The sequence below is a fragment of the Brachionichthys hirsutus genome, chromosome 15 (genome assembly GCF_040956055.1).
Source record: "Brachionichthys hirsutus isolate HB-005 chromosome 15, CSIRO-AGI_Bhir_v1, whole genome shotgun sequence".
Classification (NCBI taxonomy): Eukaryota; Metazoa; Chordata; class Actinopteri; order Lophiiformes; family Brachionichthyidae; genus Brachionichthys; species Brachionichthys hirsutus.
In genome coordinates, this window is record NC_090911.1 from 11970533 (window position 1) to 11988518 (window position 17986).

The 17986-nt window shown below is 47.3% G+C and overlaps 2 protein-coding genes across 2 annotated transcripts in view; both read right to left on the minus strand.

Annotated features, from left to right (window-relative positions):
• Nucleotides 1–9533, minus strand: part of LOC137904381 (discs large homolog 1-like protein) — a 32652-nt gene extending 23119 nt beyond the window's left edge. Inside the window, exons 1-3 of the mRNA XM_068748558.1 lie at nt 9395–9533; nt 8571–8702; nt 5232–5395 (exon numbers count right to left, since the gene is read on the minus strand). Coding sequence (XP_068604659.1) covers nt 5232–5395; nt 8571–8702; nt 9395–9413 — 315 coding nt within the window. The 5' untranslated portion in view covers nt 9414–9533. The remainder of the gene's footprint in view (nt 1–5231; nt 5396–8570; nt 8703–9394) is intronic.
• A 3433-nt stretch (nt 9534–12966) lies between these two features.
• LOC137904779 (neoverrucotoxin subunit alpha-like) lies at nt 12967–15298 on the minus strand. The gene is made up of 2 exons (XM_068748982.1): nt 15199–15298; nt 12967–15035 (listed from the first exon to the last, which is right to left on the minus strand). The coding sequence occupies exons 1-2, from the start codon at nt 15296–15298 to the stop codon at nt 12967–12969; spliced, it is 2169 nt and encodes a 722-aa protein (XP_068605083.1).
• Between the last annotated feature and the right edge of the window lie 2688 nt (nt 15299–17986).

Consider the following 17986-nt stretch of genomic DNA (forward strand, 5'->3'; position numbering starts at 1 on the left):
GAACCCAGCAGGGATGCTAACGTTAAAGCGTGTCCCTTCACTAGTGATGTTAGGTGGGGGTTTTTTTTTTAGACACGCGAGGACAGTTGGGAGGTTGGCGTCACAGCGACAGCGGGAAGCGATGGTGAGCTCCGTTTCTCCTCCTCCTCCTCCATAACCTCTCCTTCTGGTCTCCTCACCTCCCTGCTGTCCGTTGGCAGCCTCCTCTCAGCCTGTCCCGTGTGCGTTTTACACGTATGGATGCGGTTAGACTTCTCTGCTGCATAAACAACAACTGCATTCAGGCCGCATCTAAACGCGTAGAAACCAGATTACTGCTCGTAATATACTCCTCTCAGTAGTAGTAACCAGTACAGCCCAGTACTGCGTCTTATGACTCCACCTGAATTTAAATCTTTCTCTAATCAGATCTGGTTTTGCGTGCCCCCCAATCCCAGCGCTTGTTCTGTGATCCAGTACGCGAGCAGCATCGCTTCTGAACCAGGATCAGTTCCAGTTCTTTTCTATTTTACTCTCTGACACAAAACACAAGTCACCAATTGTGTTTTAAAAGCCATTCCAGACAAGTTATTTGCATTTATTCAACGTGGATAACTGGACTAAAATGAAGAATCTGATCAGAATCAAAAAAAAAAAAAGCTCAGGCTGCTGCAGGAACAGATCTCAGATCAGAGACAGAGGAACAGCAGCACCTCTGTAGAACCCATTATATGAGATATAAGTTTGGATGATTGAATTTTAAGCCAGGCCAGCTGGTGACCCCTCCCCTCCCCACCACAACACACACACACACACACACACGCTGTACTATCAAGTGATCTTTGACCTGCAGCCTTCATCTCCTGGGAGCGTCCTCTGACTGAATCAAAGTGGACACCGCCTTGTCTCTAGGATTAGGACTGATTTGCTGAGAAAAGACAAACGATTAATAAAGTTTTCATCCATTTGAGTCTGATGCGATCACCCTTAATTCCAACCCTGAACAGACAGACAACTTTGGAATGTAGAATCAATCACTTTCAGAACTTATACAATAATTAATTCCTGGGTTTCTCACACTTTAAAGTTTGTTCCAGCTCCAGTTTCAACCATAAAATGCATTTACAGGATAACTTTAAGCAACGTGGCTGAAGTAAGAGCAAATCAGAGCCGACGGGACGGGACCGATTTCCTTCCACCTGGCGCCGTGGTCATGTGACGAAGGCGTCACATTCAGAACACACTGGGCTTTCTACCATCAGTACCGACTGTCCTGGGGACAGGACGACTGACGTCTGGCGTGAAATCTGGAATCGCTTTCAGGATAAAGGAGGAACCAGAGATCAAAATGCTGACATTAAAGGTCAGACATTTCTCTCTACACACACACACACACACACACACACACACACAACTCTGGATCCAACACACATCCAGACCCACCGAAGGAAACATTCCCGGGGCAACACGAGAAAGATTTACCTTAATGTAGGGACAATAATTACTTCCAGGCATAACTCACAGAAACTCTAGCGATAAAAGCAGATTGTTGACTTTTTGTGAAATAAATAAATATATATATATATAATTACTTTTTTTATATAAACCATATTGAGAAATGTAACAATATCTCATAGATCGGTATTTAATATTAAACAGACATTTGACACCTAAAATAGAAAATCTCAAAAGAATACTACCATTAAATGATGTGAAAAACTAACCGTTACATACCGTAACAGCCAACCAGAGATCAAAGTGGATGAAATACACGCCGAATTCATCATCGACCCGTTATCGATCAAGCTGATCGTCTGTAGCCGGTGTGTGTGTGTGTGTGTGTGTGTGTAGTTACTCGTGTTTGCAGCCGTTACCTTAGTGGTGACAATACAGATGCAGTCCATCGCTCCGAGCCCGGGAGTAAAGCCCGGGAACATCAACACCGCATCGCGCACGCGCGTCCTCCTGTGGCGCTCCAGCGTTTAAGTACTCTACGTAGACAAAGGGACGCCGACCTACAGCCGCGGCGTACCGGCGAAGGAGTGGGAGCTCGCCGAAGAGCCACCTCATCCCTCCCCCGGTCCTCCTCCTCCTCCATCCCGGGGTTCAGCGGGACTCAACTCCACGCGCCTAGAGCTGCGTTCAAAACCGTGGGACATCTGAACACTCTCAACACTTAATGCCCTCACCCTGAATAGTCGTCACAAAATAAAGTGGAAGCACTTCATCTGAAAAAAATTGCAGAATTACATTTTTAAAAAAGGTAACTTTGCCAAATTAAACCAATTTTTCAACTTAACTCACTATTAAAAGTGCCATGTAATTTATATTCAGAAATATGTCCACTCAAACATATAATCATAAAAATGATTAAACCCAACAATCAGGAGCTAAATAATCCTGTTTGTGCTTTTACTTTTCTCACAAAATAACTCAAAGGCTTATGAAAATCAAATATTTCATTATGTTCTGTACGGGAACCGAAGCAGCAACGAGGAGTCGTACTTTACGTTGGTCCTCAAACACATCACAGAGTGATGAATGAATGAATCATGTGAAAACATCTCTAAGTGCTGAACAGGATGCTGCCTGAGGTTTTATTCTAAAGAACACTCATGCACACCGACTGCAATATCACACCGGTGATTTAACAGCTAATGATGATGGTGGAGGTGGAGGTGGAGGAGGAGGAGGAGGAGGAGGAGGAGCAGCAGCAAGCGAAGAAGCAGCAGCAGTCGCCGAGGCAGCAGGAGCAAATGGCAATCACAAGTACTAACATTTTACAGTTGCATGAATCCGGTATGCGTGTAATCCTATAAAATATTTAGAGCTCCACAGGAAGTGATGTCATCAGAGCTCCACACACTTAAATGTAGACATTTAAAAATCTGATCGTCTGTATTTACATTTTTTTTTTTTCCCTGTCCTGTCCCTAATCCTGCTAAAAAAAACAGAAACAAAAAAATGCCATCAAAAAAGATAACCTCCTTAGCGGAAGTAATAAATAACTGAATAAATACCAGAAAGAAATGTCAAAATGTCATTAAAATGAGACGCGAGCAATTCTGATTTTTAGTTTGAAGATACAAATAATTTCATTCAGAAATTGTCAGAGCACCTCCGTCTGACAACGTGAAGAGAGGATGCGATGAGGCCTTGGGAACAACACGAACACACAAAGCAGCCCCAAGCACGACCAAAACCGGTACATGAAGCCACCACCACCATCAGCACCAGTACAGCTCCAGTCTCTGAGCTGGACTGTGTCCTCGCTCTACTGGTTCTAGTCGTGAAGAAGCATCACCACAGACCAGTGCAGCCAACGGCCCCTTCATAACACGCGATCGGTATACTTAACGGCGTCTTCAACGCCGAGTGGGCAGAACATTAGCACGTGATTTAGAACACAGGGTTCGAATTACGGGGGCTCAAACTGATGGATCTAAAGAATCTGCAACGTTAAATGTCGCATTTCCGCCGTGGAAAACATTGACTGAATTCACTTTGCGTGCGCGTCAGCTCGGATGACAGGAGGTGTACTGTTTGGACCCGACAACGCGAGCCAAAATGAATGCAGCGCAACAAACCACGACCCCTGAACACACCGCGAAGGCCCGCACCGTGTCGCTGTCTTTCCACGCCGTAAGTTTTCCCCATTTCAGTGTGAAACCAGAGAGGAAATTCTGCCGGGACAAATGCGCTGGGACGGGAAAAAAAAATCAATGAAGTACAAGCTCAATAAAAGAGAAGTGTTTCAATAACTATAACGGATCCATTGCATCGATAAACAAATCAACAAATAATCTGTGGTGTCAAAAGTTTAATTTCTCCATCAGCTTGCAAAGATATTGAATGTTTATAATCTGTAATATTTTCTGTTGTACCTGTAAAGTTGACTCTCGGTTAAATCTGGCGTTCGCTGCCGACGTCCTTTAGCTCAGAGTTCACGCTGTTTCATGAACCTCTCTTCAGCCTTGATCTTTGGGAGCTGCTGCTTTCTTCTCTGGTTTCACGCGTTCGTCGGTGTGAACAGCGACACCCTGTGGCCAACCGGGTAAACCTAAACCTAAACCTGGACCCCCGTTACCCCCCCCCCCCCCCCCCCCCCGCTCCGATGGTGCAAAGCACACAAGGACAGGATGGGACATGCGGCGATGACACCGACACCCCCTCCCACCACAGCGGGCGTCCAGTACTTACTTGTTGGTGCGGCCGTTTGGCTTGCGCCAACGTGTGGAGGATTTCGTTTAGGAGGGCGGAGTCCTACGAGCGACGAAGCGTGTTTACGATCAGGGAAAGAGGAAAGAGAGAGAAATAGTTCAAACGCGACAGCCATCTCAAAACGGATCAGGGAGGAGGTCAGAAAGGTCTGACCCCTTCATCTGGGGCTTGAACAGAACCCCTCTGCACCGGCGTGACCCACACCTGCAGCGACTCAACCGACTCGGCTTTGACGGGTTCAACCGATCGCAAAAAAAAACGTGACTCTCCTGAGACGTCTCGGGCTCAGCCGGGAACTCTGGACGAGACCGGCGTCCTCCTCCGTGGGATTAGCACAGCTTCAAGCTAGCCCAACGCCTAACGCGATGATGTCACCAACCGCATCACGGAATCTCCAACAACAACATTCAACCCAATCAGGATTCAGCACCAGAAACATGGCGTCCAGGCGGCAGCAAACACAACGAGCAGCTTGATGGGACAGACGGTGATCAGAGCCCCCCCCCCGGGAGAGCAACACCGACCGAAAGAAGCAAAACAACAGCTCAAACACTCCGATCTGAAGGACCTATTTTTAATATTCTCTATTTTTACTCCTCTTCTTTCCGCATAAATTACTTCAATTTCCTGGCCAGCGTCACAGCAGCCACCATTAAACCGGTCTCTGAACTGGTCCCTGAACTGGTCCCTGAACCGGTCCCTGAACCGGTCCCTGAACCGGCCTCTGAACCGGTCTCTGAACCGGTCTCTGAACCGGTCTCTGAACCGGTCTCTGAACCGGCCCCCAAACCGGTCTCTGAACCGGCCTCTGAACCGGTCTCTGAACCGGCCTCTGAACCGGCCCCTGAACCGGCCCCTGAACCGGCCCCTGAACCGGCCTCTGAACCGGCCTCTGAACCGGCCTCTGAACCGGCCTCTGAACCGGCCCCTGAACCGGCCCCTGAACCGGCCCCTGAACCGGTCTCTGAACCGGCCTCTGAACCGGCCCCTGAACCGGTCTCTGAACCGGTCTCTGAACCGGTCTCTCTTACCTCGATGCTGGTGCTAAGGCTGGGCAGCGTGTCTGAGGTCACCGTTGTGCTTTGAAGGCTGGAGAAGTCCCACAGGTTGACCGGCGCAACGGGGCCCGCCGCTTTGGAGGACTCCGTCCATCTCTGGCTGTCCGATAAGGTCACTTCATAAAACTCCTGGATATCTGCAGAGACAGAACGAGACACACTTCGATCAGACGGACCGAGGAGGCCGGCCAAAGGTTCGAGGGGGCGTTTCTTGAGATTAAGCGTTGGAAATTGGCCTTTTAATCTAAGATAAATCCTACGTTTTATCTGGAGGATGAACAAGCAGTTCAGACTCCAGTCAGTCAAAAGAAAAGGAAAGGAAAAAGCCTGCAGCTCAGCGGTCACATCAAACCTGCTATTTTATTTTTGGAGGAGGCCTCACAGAGAACCGGGATTTAAAATAGCCGAGGCTTTCTTTGGTTCGGAGCGGCAGCTGCCTGCCGGCTGGCACAGATGTTTTCCCATCGGCGCTGGAACCACTGGTCAAATATCAGCCTTCAGACGACCACTCCAGGTTACAACATTTAAAACGACATTTGAAAACAGATCTTTAGGAAGTGCAGACAGGCGGAGGTGAGATCCCGGCTCCTCGGATTGGTCCAGAGCATCCCGAGGTACCCGACCAGTCAAAAGACTGAGGGAACCATCGGGTTCCTGGTTCCCTCGAGATAGCTGGCGGTCAAAGTCTCGCATAAAGCCAACACTTAAAGCTCACACAGATCTCATGACCATGTTCATGCGTGCTTCAGGGACTAGACACTAAATACTGACATCAGCCGTAGGAGCCGCCGCCGGCGACATCAAACCCAAATCAACCCGTTTGATACCTGAAAATAGCTCCGAACATCAGAGGAAGGCCTAAAAATAAAGTCGGCTAAACTGTCTCCGTGTGTTTGATGTATTCCACGGTCCGGTTTTCAGAGATGAAAGTCGCGGAGAAAATATTCATACAAGGATAAATTACGACATCGCAAATGCAGAAACATCAACAGACCGTGGAAAACGTTTAATTAATGCGTTAGAAACGTATAAAAAAGGTTCACATAATTTCTTATATCGTTTCTCTCAGATGTAATATGTAAGATTTTAGTGGGATTTAGGGAATGTGCTGCTGCAGCAGCAAGTCTGGGACAAAAGTCGCTTAAAGTAAAGCTTCAGACAGTAAAATACGAGACTGCAATAAAAACGACCCCTCAAAGCTAAAAGTGCTTTTCCTGCTTCGTCCGACGGCTTCCTGAGAGACGCACGCTGGAGGGAGCGGCCGCTGTGATGCAGGGTTCTCAGTCTGACCGTCCTCGGGGGGGGGGGGGGGCTCAAACACAGCGCCGCATTGATGTCCAATAAAGCCAGACCTCTGAGGAATTGTGGGAAACTGTTCGAGATCATTTTACAGTGACCCCCCCCCCCCCCCGAGTACGAGGTGTGTCGGCAGCGTCGGAGAAAACACGGCGGATCAAACGCAGGAAGAGCAGCTCGTAAAAACTGTGGAACACTCCTCGTTTGAGGGGGTGAAGAGAAGGAATTGTTTAGTTCTTTTAGGACTAAATAAAATTTACTCTCTCACGCTCACGAATCAGATAAATGTGTGACGCCTTCCGCCATCGCGGGAGCGGAGCCGGAATCTCGACTCATTCCGGAATTTCACCGCAAACTGAGGTTTTGATCGTTGGAACTCACGACCCTGAATGTTTTCCCTTCATCAAAATAATGAGCATCTGCAGCCTTTGACCCCCCAAAGGTCATAAATCCAATCCAATTATCAAAGTAAGTCAAAATCTTTGGTGCTGCCAACCGATTTATTAAATTGAAAAACAATCAATTGATGCCATCTGTTTCAGAGCAGAACGAACGAGAGGAAAAAGTGCCGCTCTCTCTCCTGCGTGGTGGTGTGTGTGTGTGTGTGGGGGGGGATTAAGGAGTGGGGGCAATCGTCATGTCCACGGAGGGATTACACCGTGCTCATCCCGCGGTAGACATCTCTTTTTTTTTGGGGGGGGGGGGGGTTAGGCAGATTGGAATGTGTGTGGCAGAAATCTATTTTTCATCAGTGAAGCGAAGATGAAGGGACGTCAGGGTGAGCGTGGCAAACACACTGAGGGGGGGGCAGAGAGTGTGTGTGTGTGTGGGGGGGGGGGGGGGCACGTTAAGTCAAAGATGACAGAATAGAGCCCAGAGATGTTTGGATGTCGACACAGGAAAGTCCAGCGGGGGTAAAAGTGTGTCCGACCAGGTAAGAACAAAAGGGAGCTAGCAGGCTAGGCTAACCGCGAAGTCCAGCGCATCGCGTTCACCTTTGACCCGAGCGCCGTGACGCGTCAGCTGATCTAAGCATTTTAACTCATCGCTACAGATCCCTGCTGTGGCTTCTTCGCGATCTTTATCGGTTTCCGCTTCCCGTCGCCAATCATCCCGCCAAACCGCCGCAACGACCACCGACGCGCAAACCAGATCCGAAAATCAATCCGATCCGACCAAGACAGAAGACGGCCGACGGAAGGAGACGATCTCCCGCCCATGAGTGACGAAGACGGCGAGAGGAGGAAGGCTCGCCGGACGGACAGAAAACGACGGCGCCCGTGTGCCTTTGATCGCTGACACTAGCTTCCTTTACATTAGCTTCCCCGCACGACGCGCGGCAGGCTAAGTGATCGTATTACATAATTAATGGAGTCATTATCGTTGTTGGCGCTGCGCGCCGCTTGCATCAGCATTTGGGCTCGCACGAGTTTCCCCTCTGATCGGCAGCATCGGGGGGGGGGTAAGACGAGGTAGAAGTCCATCCGCCCCTTCATCATCATCATCATCAGCAGCAGATCGCGGGGGGGCAGCACGAAGAGTTCTGGGTCTATGTGATTCCACACCAAGGTTTAACGGGCTCTCTCGCTCTCTCTCTCTCTCTCTCTCCCGTTGGAAGCTAGTTCAGTCAGAATGTCAAACCGATCGGGCCGCATTCCTGCTGCTCGCCGCCCGTTAGCGCCGCGGCAGGGTCTCGGTGTACCCGTTAGCCGGCGGCTAAAGCATCATTACGAGTTCACACACAAGCAGCAGATATACGGGCTCGCCGTAAGCGCCAACAGGCCCGGGAAGCGTTCCAAAGTCCCCTGTGAAACGAGTCCGGGTCCAAACCAGTACAAATGTTCTGCTAACACGCGAGAAGAAATATTCTTCGGCTCTAGAATGTCTTTAAATTTCATTTCATTTAGCGTGGCACCAATAATTCAAACTTCTTCAGGAGGGCTCCTTGATCTCAAGGCCCACGGCGCATCGAGACGTTTGTCGAGTGCTTCCGGGGTCAACAAGGGGTCGTCGTACCTATGAGAGCCTGGAAAAGGTTGCTCTGGAAGACGTCGATGACCCTCTGGATGGAGTGTCGGAGATGCCGGTCCTCGGCGCGCTGCAGCTTGGCCCGGTACTCCTCCAGCAGCAGGAGGGCTCGCTGCGCGTCTGGAGGACAGGAGGAGGGAGGAGAGAAGGAGAGTCGGGGACGAGTTAGGGAATTTCACGACGTTCATTTAAAATTCAAACTTTTCTCACATGATTTCTATTGATCCACTTTATTTTGGGGGCACTTTAATCATTTTATAACATCTGGAACGTTATAAAATGTGTTTTTTCCACTTTTTGTTTGTTTGTTTACTACTTGAGTTTATTACCGCCACAACTTCGACCCTCACCATCTATAACGGGGTTTGTAGTCATTCCTGCGTATTGTAGTTTATTGTGTTTTCTGACTGTTACAGTCTGTAACCATGGTGACCGTTAAAACAGTCAGAGCTGGTTGACTATAGTGATGCTGATTGTTGTAAACGTGAATATTAAAGTTTATTTCTAGCCCCCCCACCACACACACACACACACACACACACACACACACACACACACACACACACACACAACTTGGTTAGCAACCGCGGCTAGCCGGCTAGCACTACTTTAACTCACTTTACCTGCCTGGCCCGGCTCGGTAACGGAGACCAGCCGGCCGCAGTGTGTTGTTACCGGGTTGTGCGGTTGTTTTCCGCGGGGTTATGTGTGAGTTTGTCCGGGGTTGCGTTTCTTCTTACGAGGCTAGAGTTGGACTTTCTCTCGGTGATTAGCCCGTTAGCTAGCTAGCTAGCTGATTGAGAGCGTCTTACCTTTCTTTCTGACGGGCATGGCTCGGCTCGGTTCGGCTCAGTTCGGCTCGGCTCGGCTCGGCTCGGCGTGCAGCTAGTCCTGCCTCATAAACTCCCTCTCTCTCTCACACCGAGCGGTTCTTATCGATTATTCCGCCACTTGAAGCCGCTGTCACTGCTCCAGGTCCGGGATGAACAAAATCCCTCCACGACAACAAGTCCCCCCCCCCGGAGCCAAACTCCCTGTCAAGGGACGTGTCCACTGAAAATAACAACACCGTGGAAAAAACGAGTGGAAAAAAAAAACTGATACCAACGCGGCTCCAGCGACCGCGGCACGCCTCGGTGTCGCTCCCCGCTCGAGAGGCTCCCTTCCCCGGCGTGCACCGCGCTGGCTGTCCGCAGCGGCGAAACTAAAGTGAAGCAACCGGGACAGAACGACCGCAGGCCGGGCGCGAGCCGCCGCATGAGCCGCGGCGGAGGAGGAGGAGGAGGAAGAAGAGAACGGCGGCTTGAATGGCTGCACTGGTCCACAAATAAACACAATTTCAAATTCCAAACTGGTGGCACAACTCCATACTGGTTTGTCCCGCTCACTTATTAGGATTCCCAGCACATCCTGCATTCGTGTCAAACTTCTCTAATCCCTCCTCTCTACTTCCTCCTCCTCCTCTGGCTCCTCTTCCTCCTCCACTTCTCCTCTCCCAGGTCAACAAAATTCCAAACTTTCCTCCAAAATGGCGTCTCCCGGAGGTGGGAAATGTCAACCATGTGATTTCTAAAAGCCTACATACCGGTACCTCTCATACCTGTCGCCCTGTCGTGCGGCTCACCTACAGGGCGCAAAAACGGATAGGAGGGGCGGGGTGGGATTGGATTAGGAAATCTGAGAAGAGAGGGAGGGAGGAGAAAATGGGATTAAGGAAAAACGGGATTGAAGTGGAAGTAGAAAGGGAGGAAAGGTGAGAGTTCAGATGAACGCCAAGAAAATGCAAATCAAAGAATGTCAGCGTGAAATGCAGATGAAGAGTAGATTATGTCATCGATGAATAATCTGATCCTGATTAACTTTTAGTGGGTCGTCAAACTTTGATCAGCGAGTTGAAAAACGACACCGAGATCGCATCGATCACAGATTTCGTATCGTTCCACCGTCAGCCCCTCGTCAGGATGATGTCACGATGATGTCATCCCTGTGGGGAAATCGCTGCAGGTGATGATGTCATCAATATTTTCCTTATTCATGAAGGATTATATTTCAGATATATTACACACAAATATTAATATGGTTATTTAACGTGAAGACTTTTGTCACCAAAATAAAATCCTTTACACAAATTAAAAGCATCGTCCGACTTTCTGTAACGGCAGCAGGAGCCCATTCGTGATGTCACGGGTCAGCTGGTGAACCCTCCCGGAACAAACGCGCCCTTTGGTCCAGGTGAAGATGAAACGTCCCTCTTCGTCCCTCTTCGTCCCTCTTTGTCCCTCTTTGTCTCCTGTATGCTGATGAAAACCGCTCCGAGCTCTGGCCCAGATTACAGAGCGCTGTTTTTCCGGTGATAGGAGGAGGCCTTTATTTTTAGACGACCATGTTTAATGAATGACCTCGTCTTGAGTCTCGGCTCGTCGTGTTGAAGTACAGGAAGAGAGGTCTGCTCCGCTCTCACGCCACGTGTCGCCTCCCGAGAGACGGGGACATCAAACGTGGCTAAAAAAGCGGCGAGGCGGGGATCAAGATCAAAATGCAGCCAATCAGAAACAGTTATGTATATTTTTTCCTAACGTCATTCTGGATCCGATCCAGATTAAATTCGGTGGGGAGACAGACCCCCCCCCCCCCCGCATCCTACATGATGGTGTCAAATTCCATAAACTTCGGTCAATAATCAACCGGGATATTGAGGAATACATTTTGAAGCTCCATTGACTGCAATGTTACCGAAGATTTCAAACTGATCCATAATCCGGGATCTCTGATGGATCATCACCAAAATGTAATCTTCGTTTCCTGGTAGCGTTCCCAACATTTCCAGAAAATATCATCAAGATCCGTCCAAAACATTTTGAGTTATCGTGCTAACGGATGAACGGACAGACAGACGAACGCCGGCGATCACGAGGTAAAACTGGTACAAAAGTCTCCTCTCAAGCATCGTTTTGGTGGAAAAAATAAAAATGACTTTTTGGCTCGTGTTGCAGAGGCCGACTTTTATTCTTATGCATAATTTTTTTTAAATGTTTCACTTTATTTGTCACCATTAAATTGTATTTTTATTTTGCTAACAGGTTTTAAAGTAAATGTGATGTCGTGATGAGATCCAGACTGATGCATTAACGCTTATCCGTGTGTGTGTGTGTGTGTGTGTGTGTGTGTGTGTGTGTGTGTGTGTGTGCATGTGAGTGTGTGTGTGTCACACACCCAGCCTGCCAAACTCCAGATTTATGCCAAGATTAATTATGAGCATGTTGTCCAGATTGGGATGAAACCTGACATGACATATGCAGTAATCTCATTACAGCGTCCAGGCCTCGTCCACGCGCCGCCCGTCCTGATGCAGACGGATGAATAAATCCGTCTGCATCAGACGTTTTTATTTAAATCTGCAAAACCGACAAAATGTGGGCAAAAATTAAGAGAATTGTTTTTCAGTTTCGGGCAAGATCAGCAATATTTAATTTGTCTAAATACCGTTTGGACTGAATATGAATGAATATATTCATTAGATAGAATGTTAGAGTACAAGTACAGTCACACAGTAGCATGTATTACAGTACAAATAAAGTCAAACATCCTGTCTAAGAGGAGCATTTCAAAAAAGCCCTTGCGGTCTTGTTTCCGTTGAAAGTCCTTCGTACATAAATCATCCACAATTAACAATATAAATTTAACAATACAAATAAAAATAAAACCAATATTCAATAACTCAATTGATGCAACGTAACATTAGAAAAACAAAATTAAAATGATTTTACATCGCCGATGCAAACTAACAATTAATCTAAAATAAATTACACCACTGATGCAAAATGACAATGAATGACAATAAATTACATAAATTACAATAAATTACTAAGGCAATCAATATGTGCAACTTAGGTGGACAAAAAAAGGGGGGGGGGGGGGGGTTGATCCGGAGAGAGTCGTGATGACTATCTCCGTTTCTGTCCCCCTGAAAGGTGTATTTTTAGGGCCGTTTTGAAGGAGGCCAAAGAGGTGCATGTTTTGAGGGCGGGAGTCAAACCGTTCCACCCTTGGGGGGCAGTATTGTAAAAAGATGATTTACCCATGTTAGTCCTATAGGGGGGGTAATCAGGTTGTTGTTTGAAACAACCTGACAATAGAAAAGTGTCCCAAAACAAAATCTACGAAATCATCGCTGATGCGATCATATCTCCATATTACACTCATCATCTTATCAAAATCCACATCGTCCTCGTCTTCATCCTCATCCTCATCATCTTCTTCATTTTCCTAGACAACAGAAGCGTCGTGTACCTTTATCATGTCCTTCGTCCTGAACTTTATCATCTCCATCGTATTGCACTTCAGCATGCCCTTTATCCACGAAGTGGCATCATCCTCATCGACTTCAATTTGTGATAACAAACGGAGATATGGCAGCATCAGCCGCTTCATCAGGGAGAAGACGGCGTCTTTGTCTTCGTCGTTGTTGTCTCAGCCTGAAATCGTCCGTCCACTTGATGTAGTTGATCACGGCGTCTATGAGAGTGGACTTTCCTGATCCGGCCTCCCCAAACAGGACGGTAGTTCTATTGTCCTTTGCGCTTTCATTGCCGTAACTGCACATCCTGCACCCGTCTATGTCGACGTCTTCTTCCTCGAATGGCAGACTTAAAACCGAGGGCGATTCAGATTTGACTCCGTCAGTCGTCGTGATGTTAAGTTGTTGGCGTTTCGTTGAGCAGACGTCGTTGCCGATGCTAACCTTGCTTCTGCCGGGTAAGGTTCGAACGGGGCGCCTGATTTCATTGGCCGGCCCAACTCCGATTGAGGTCACTGCTCTGCACCGGAACTTGTACCACGTCTTTGGACTCAGACCGCGCACTGTGACTTCTTGAGCAGGCAGCGCCACCCTGTGCTTCCATTCTACCTCACCCTCGACGCAGAACTCCACGCGGTAGAATGTGAGGTCCTCGGCCCCAAACTTCGGCGGGGCAATCGCCAGCGTCACACCGTTGTGGTTCACGTTGTTTACCGTTAAAGTTTCAGGCTTTGACGGAGGCTCAAAGTTCTCGTTGACGGAGAAACCGCCTTTGTAGTAGTAGATGCACGAACCTTTCCGCGTCTCGTCTGTCAAACCGACCGTCAAGAACGTGATGTCCTCGCTGTCCTTGTTGGCCTCCGCGAAGTCGCTGAAGAGCCTTGCTCGATGTCTCGTTGCGTCTGCTACCGCTTTAGAGACGTACCACTGCTCCTCCTCAACGTCCGGATGGTCGCCTGGTTTGGATGTTTGTTTTAAGTAGTTGGATAAGTTTGAGAGGTACGATTCAACACTTCCCAGCGAGGAAAACACAAAACAGAGAGCGTGTTCCGCGCTGGGAATTTCTTTGAATAGGTGATTCTGAGATGGGACGATCTTAGTGTTCTTCAACATTCTACTGATAACCGTCAACGTGTAGATTTCCCTCTCTTTACAGTCCATCCACGCGTTGAGGTCTTTGCTGCTGAAAGGCGATAAATGTCTCTTCATCAGGATCTCCGCCAGCACAGACTCCTCTTCACCGCCACCTCGGATTAACGGAAGCCTCTTTGCCAGCGATTGTTGGAAATTCAGCTTGAACTCAGAGCACAACTCCCTGAAAGTTTTTATTTTCTTTCCGACTTGTGGGAACTGTTGGGCAGTCGTGTCATTCAGGGCGTCGTTGCACCTCATTTTCAGCTCGCTGAAGTCCTCCAGGACACTCTGCGATTCCTGAACCGATCGTATGCTTACCTGACGGACGAGTTTAGCAGCCGAAGAATCTAGACTCGACAGTGGCAACAGCCAGACCTTCATTGGCACGGCGTGTTCCCCGTTGGGTCCCAGCAGACTCGGTAGGCTTTGGTAGACTCGTACGGCATCTTCGAAGGTTGTCGGCATTTTCGGGAGGGAAAAGTCTCCGAAGAACTTGCAGGAGAACCTGTTGACCTTTGCTCTGTCGTCGCTTTCCATTTTTAGCGAACCTTGGCCCTCAACGGCGAGCAAGGGAAACTTCTTGAGCATCAGCTTTAAGTTGCCCTCAATGTTTTGTCGATCTTCCTCTTCGGACACCTCGCGGTCAAAGACAAAGAAGGCTTGAGCGCCGTAAAGAATAGCGGTGACTACGTGAGTTGCTAAACCTTTCTCACAGATATATGGATGTTTCACACTTTTTATTCCAAGATGGTCCATGGAGAGTTCTTGGACTTTGGTGGTACTTTTATACTTCAGTGTTACCCGGGCCTGATTTTTGGAAGTCTTGCTGTTGTTGAGGTATTTGGCTGATCCACCAACCTGAATGAGTCCACCCAAGAAGCTTGCCTTCAGCGAAGCCTCGACATTCAATGCTGACGATTTGTCCTCGATTGATTCAGATGCGACTATCTCAAAATCGTTATAGTTCTGCGGACGATCTCCTATTTGCTGGATCAGGTCATTGCGGTCCCACAACGTAATTCCTGCAAGAGAAGACACGAAAAAGACATTTCAGGTTCAGCCAGAAGTCAGTCCACATGATTCTGTACGGGTTATTGCCCTGGGAGAAAGAAAATCTGACTCACTCGCCAATGAAAGAAGAATAATCTCATTGGTTTAAAATGCAGAACAGTCGCTCATCCTTACCAGGGATGAGTGAATCTTTGCGGCAGTCATACAACATCCCGAGGCTGAACGGCCGGCCAAGCGCCGCCACCTCCATCGTCTCATTGGCGTCAGAGTCCATTGTTTTGTTCAAGCTGGACAAAATGAAAAACATTGAGTTGACTTTTCCCACTGCTGGTGTCTTGTTATTAATGTGTAGCTGGTGAAAAAGACAAATATCTGTCTCAGGAGGTGATGGAAACCCAAAAAAAACTGAATTAAATCAGCGTTAATTCTGCAGCTAACAAGTTGGCACCGAGTGCTGTCCCTAAATCTTCAAAGATTAGTACTGTAATGAATTTTAACAGGCAAAAAATAACTACATTTAAATTAGAGATCTTACCTGTTTAGATTAGAGCTGAGTTGTAAACGGCAGCAAATTAACATAAAGCAAAAAGTCTTTCGGGACAAGAGTTATTCTGTCTGTTTGGTGAATAATGACTCCGTCCAAAGTGCAGTCTCAACTGGACAACGTCACCAGAAGGACTATTTTAATAACTAAAGTAAAATCACCAGGAAAGCGAGTGTCATCGGCATAAAATTGAACATTTAATTAGAAAAATTAAAAACCCTCCTGTATCTTCTGGCATCTTCCAATATCCGATCGATAACTGTACTAGCGCTTTGTATTATAATTGTCAAACTAGCATGAATGATTTGACCCTTTATATAAGCAATAAGAGAAAAAGGAACCTGTTGCCGGATTATCTTAATTCAAATGGATCCGTTTACTTACAGGAGGAAGGTCTGAAGCTCCTCTTCTCGACCGGCCGACTTTGCTTTGCCTCTTAAGGGAAAACTCCAGCTGAGCTTTATTCATTGACAGGATGAGATAAAAGATAAAAGTCTAAAATCCACAAGGAAGTTCATTCAGGGTGTGTCCAAGGTTCCGCCTTTTTCCAAGTCCCACAGCACAAAGTCTGATCATTATAGCAAATGTAAATCAATCATCTCGTCTACCGCCGCGTCATCCACCCTGCGGGGTCGCGAGTGTTGTTTGAGCCTATCCCACCTACACCCCAGATGTGTCGCCAAGCGCATCGTGGGGCTGCACAGATCAGTGTTGTAATTAATTGTAACCGGCAATAAAGAATGATTGCATTTAAATCAGAGCGTTTTCCGGTTTAATCGTCTGGTTTCGGCGCAGATTGTCCGAACAGAGAGCGTGAATTTTAAGATGGCGTCTTTGGCCAACGTGGCCCGAACCAACGAGGAAGAAGGAAACCACTGCGTTTCCACGAACGTCCCTCCGCTTATCTAAGGGGTGCAGCCAGCAGCAAACACGAGTTTTTATCACGTTAGATATTAGAGCAAATTAAACCGTGTGACCTTTGAGCCCAGGGCGAATCTCTGCAAACGGCACGTATAAAATGCTGCAGGTACCAAAACACGCCAAGAGAGACGCCCCCCCCCCCCCCCTTGTTGCAAGAACAATCACACCTTTTATATGCTTTGATGATGATGTGATCTTCCTGTTTCTTCTTCCAGGAGGGTCGTCAAGGTAACCGGCTGCACCTGGTGAATGGGAGGAGACTCAGGAGCGGCTCTGGGGCCATGGTTTTTTTTTTTTTTACCAGAGGTGTCCACACTTGGACCAGTGGGCGGGGCTGAGGAGGAGCTCCTGATTGGATCTGACAGGGAACACAAGGAAGTGACTTGTCAAACCATCCGTACCCGAGGGCCAGTTCTCCTGTGAATAAGATCAATGTTAAAATATTATCAGAAACTGTTGTGAAGAAGATTATTTATGAATCTACAGCTGATTAAACAAGAAGAGTTTAAAGAGTTTTCACATAATCAGGCTGTTTCTGTACTGGTTTTCAGGCAGGAGTCGCCCTCTGCTGGACACTTGAAGGAAGGCAGGTTTATCAGTCCATCGCTATAGCAACAACATCCCATCTCATTGTCTCTTTGATTCATCCAAGCAGCTGAGAGGAAAAAGTGATGCCGAATCTAATAAGGTCTATAGATTATCAATAAGTGGGACGGAAGACACAAATTAAAAAGATAAAAATGCTAAAATAAAGTCCAGATACCTGAAAACTCAGCAAACAAGTTTATCACGTCTCAACTTTCAGCAGCCTCCGATCAAAGGAGAGACGATCAATAACTGATCAGGTGATAAACGTGTTTGTGATGTTTGTTTGTGTACATACGAGGACGTCTGTTTATGTGTAGAGGTAGATACGTTTGCGTATTTATCTTCTTCAACACCTCGATAGAAATAAATTATGTTGTGATTAAAGAACCAAATGTAATTTAATTTACTGTTTATATTTATTAATGTGATAAGAGTACATTAGTAACACTCACAAGTGTGTGTGTGTGTGTGTGTGATGGGGGCTGCTGCTTTGCCCATTAACACACCAGCTGTTGCTAGACGAGCCCCTGGTTGCCATGGTGATGTATAGACACCCCCCCCCCCAAGGGTTCGTGTGTGCGTGGAGTATTTCTATAGGGACTGGGCGTGAAAGTGACGCAATAAAAGTGTGCGTGCGTGTGTGTCTTCATCTTTGAAGTTAAATAACATAAAGCAGCAAAAGACAAACTATTACAACAAATTAAAAATTACTCTCTGAAGATAACAATGAAATATAAAAGAACAAATTGTTAAAAACAACAATTATAACACAAATAATGAACATTATAACATCAAAGGCAGAGCATTTTCAAATGAATTCTCTTCACGCAAAGTGAGATCAGACTTTTGTTAAATGTCTCATGAGATTAGAATTAATCTACGCCATTAAACATTCAATAGAAGAAGAAA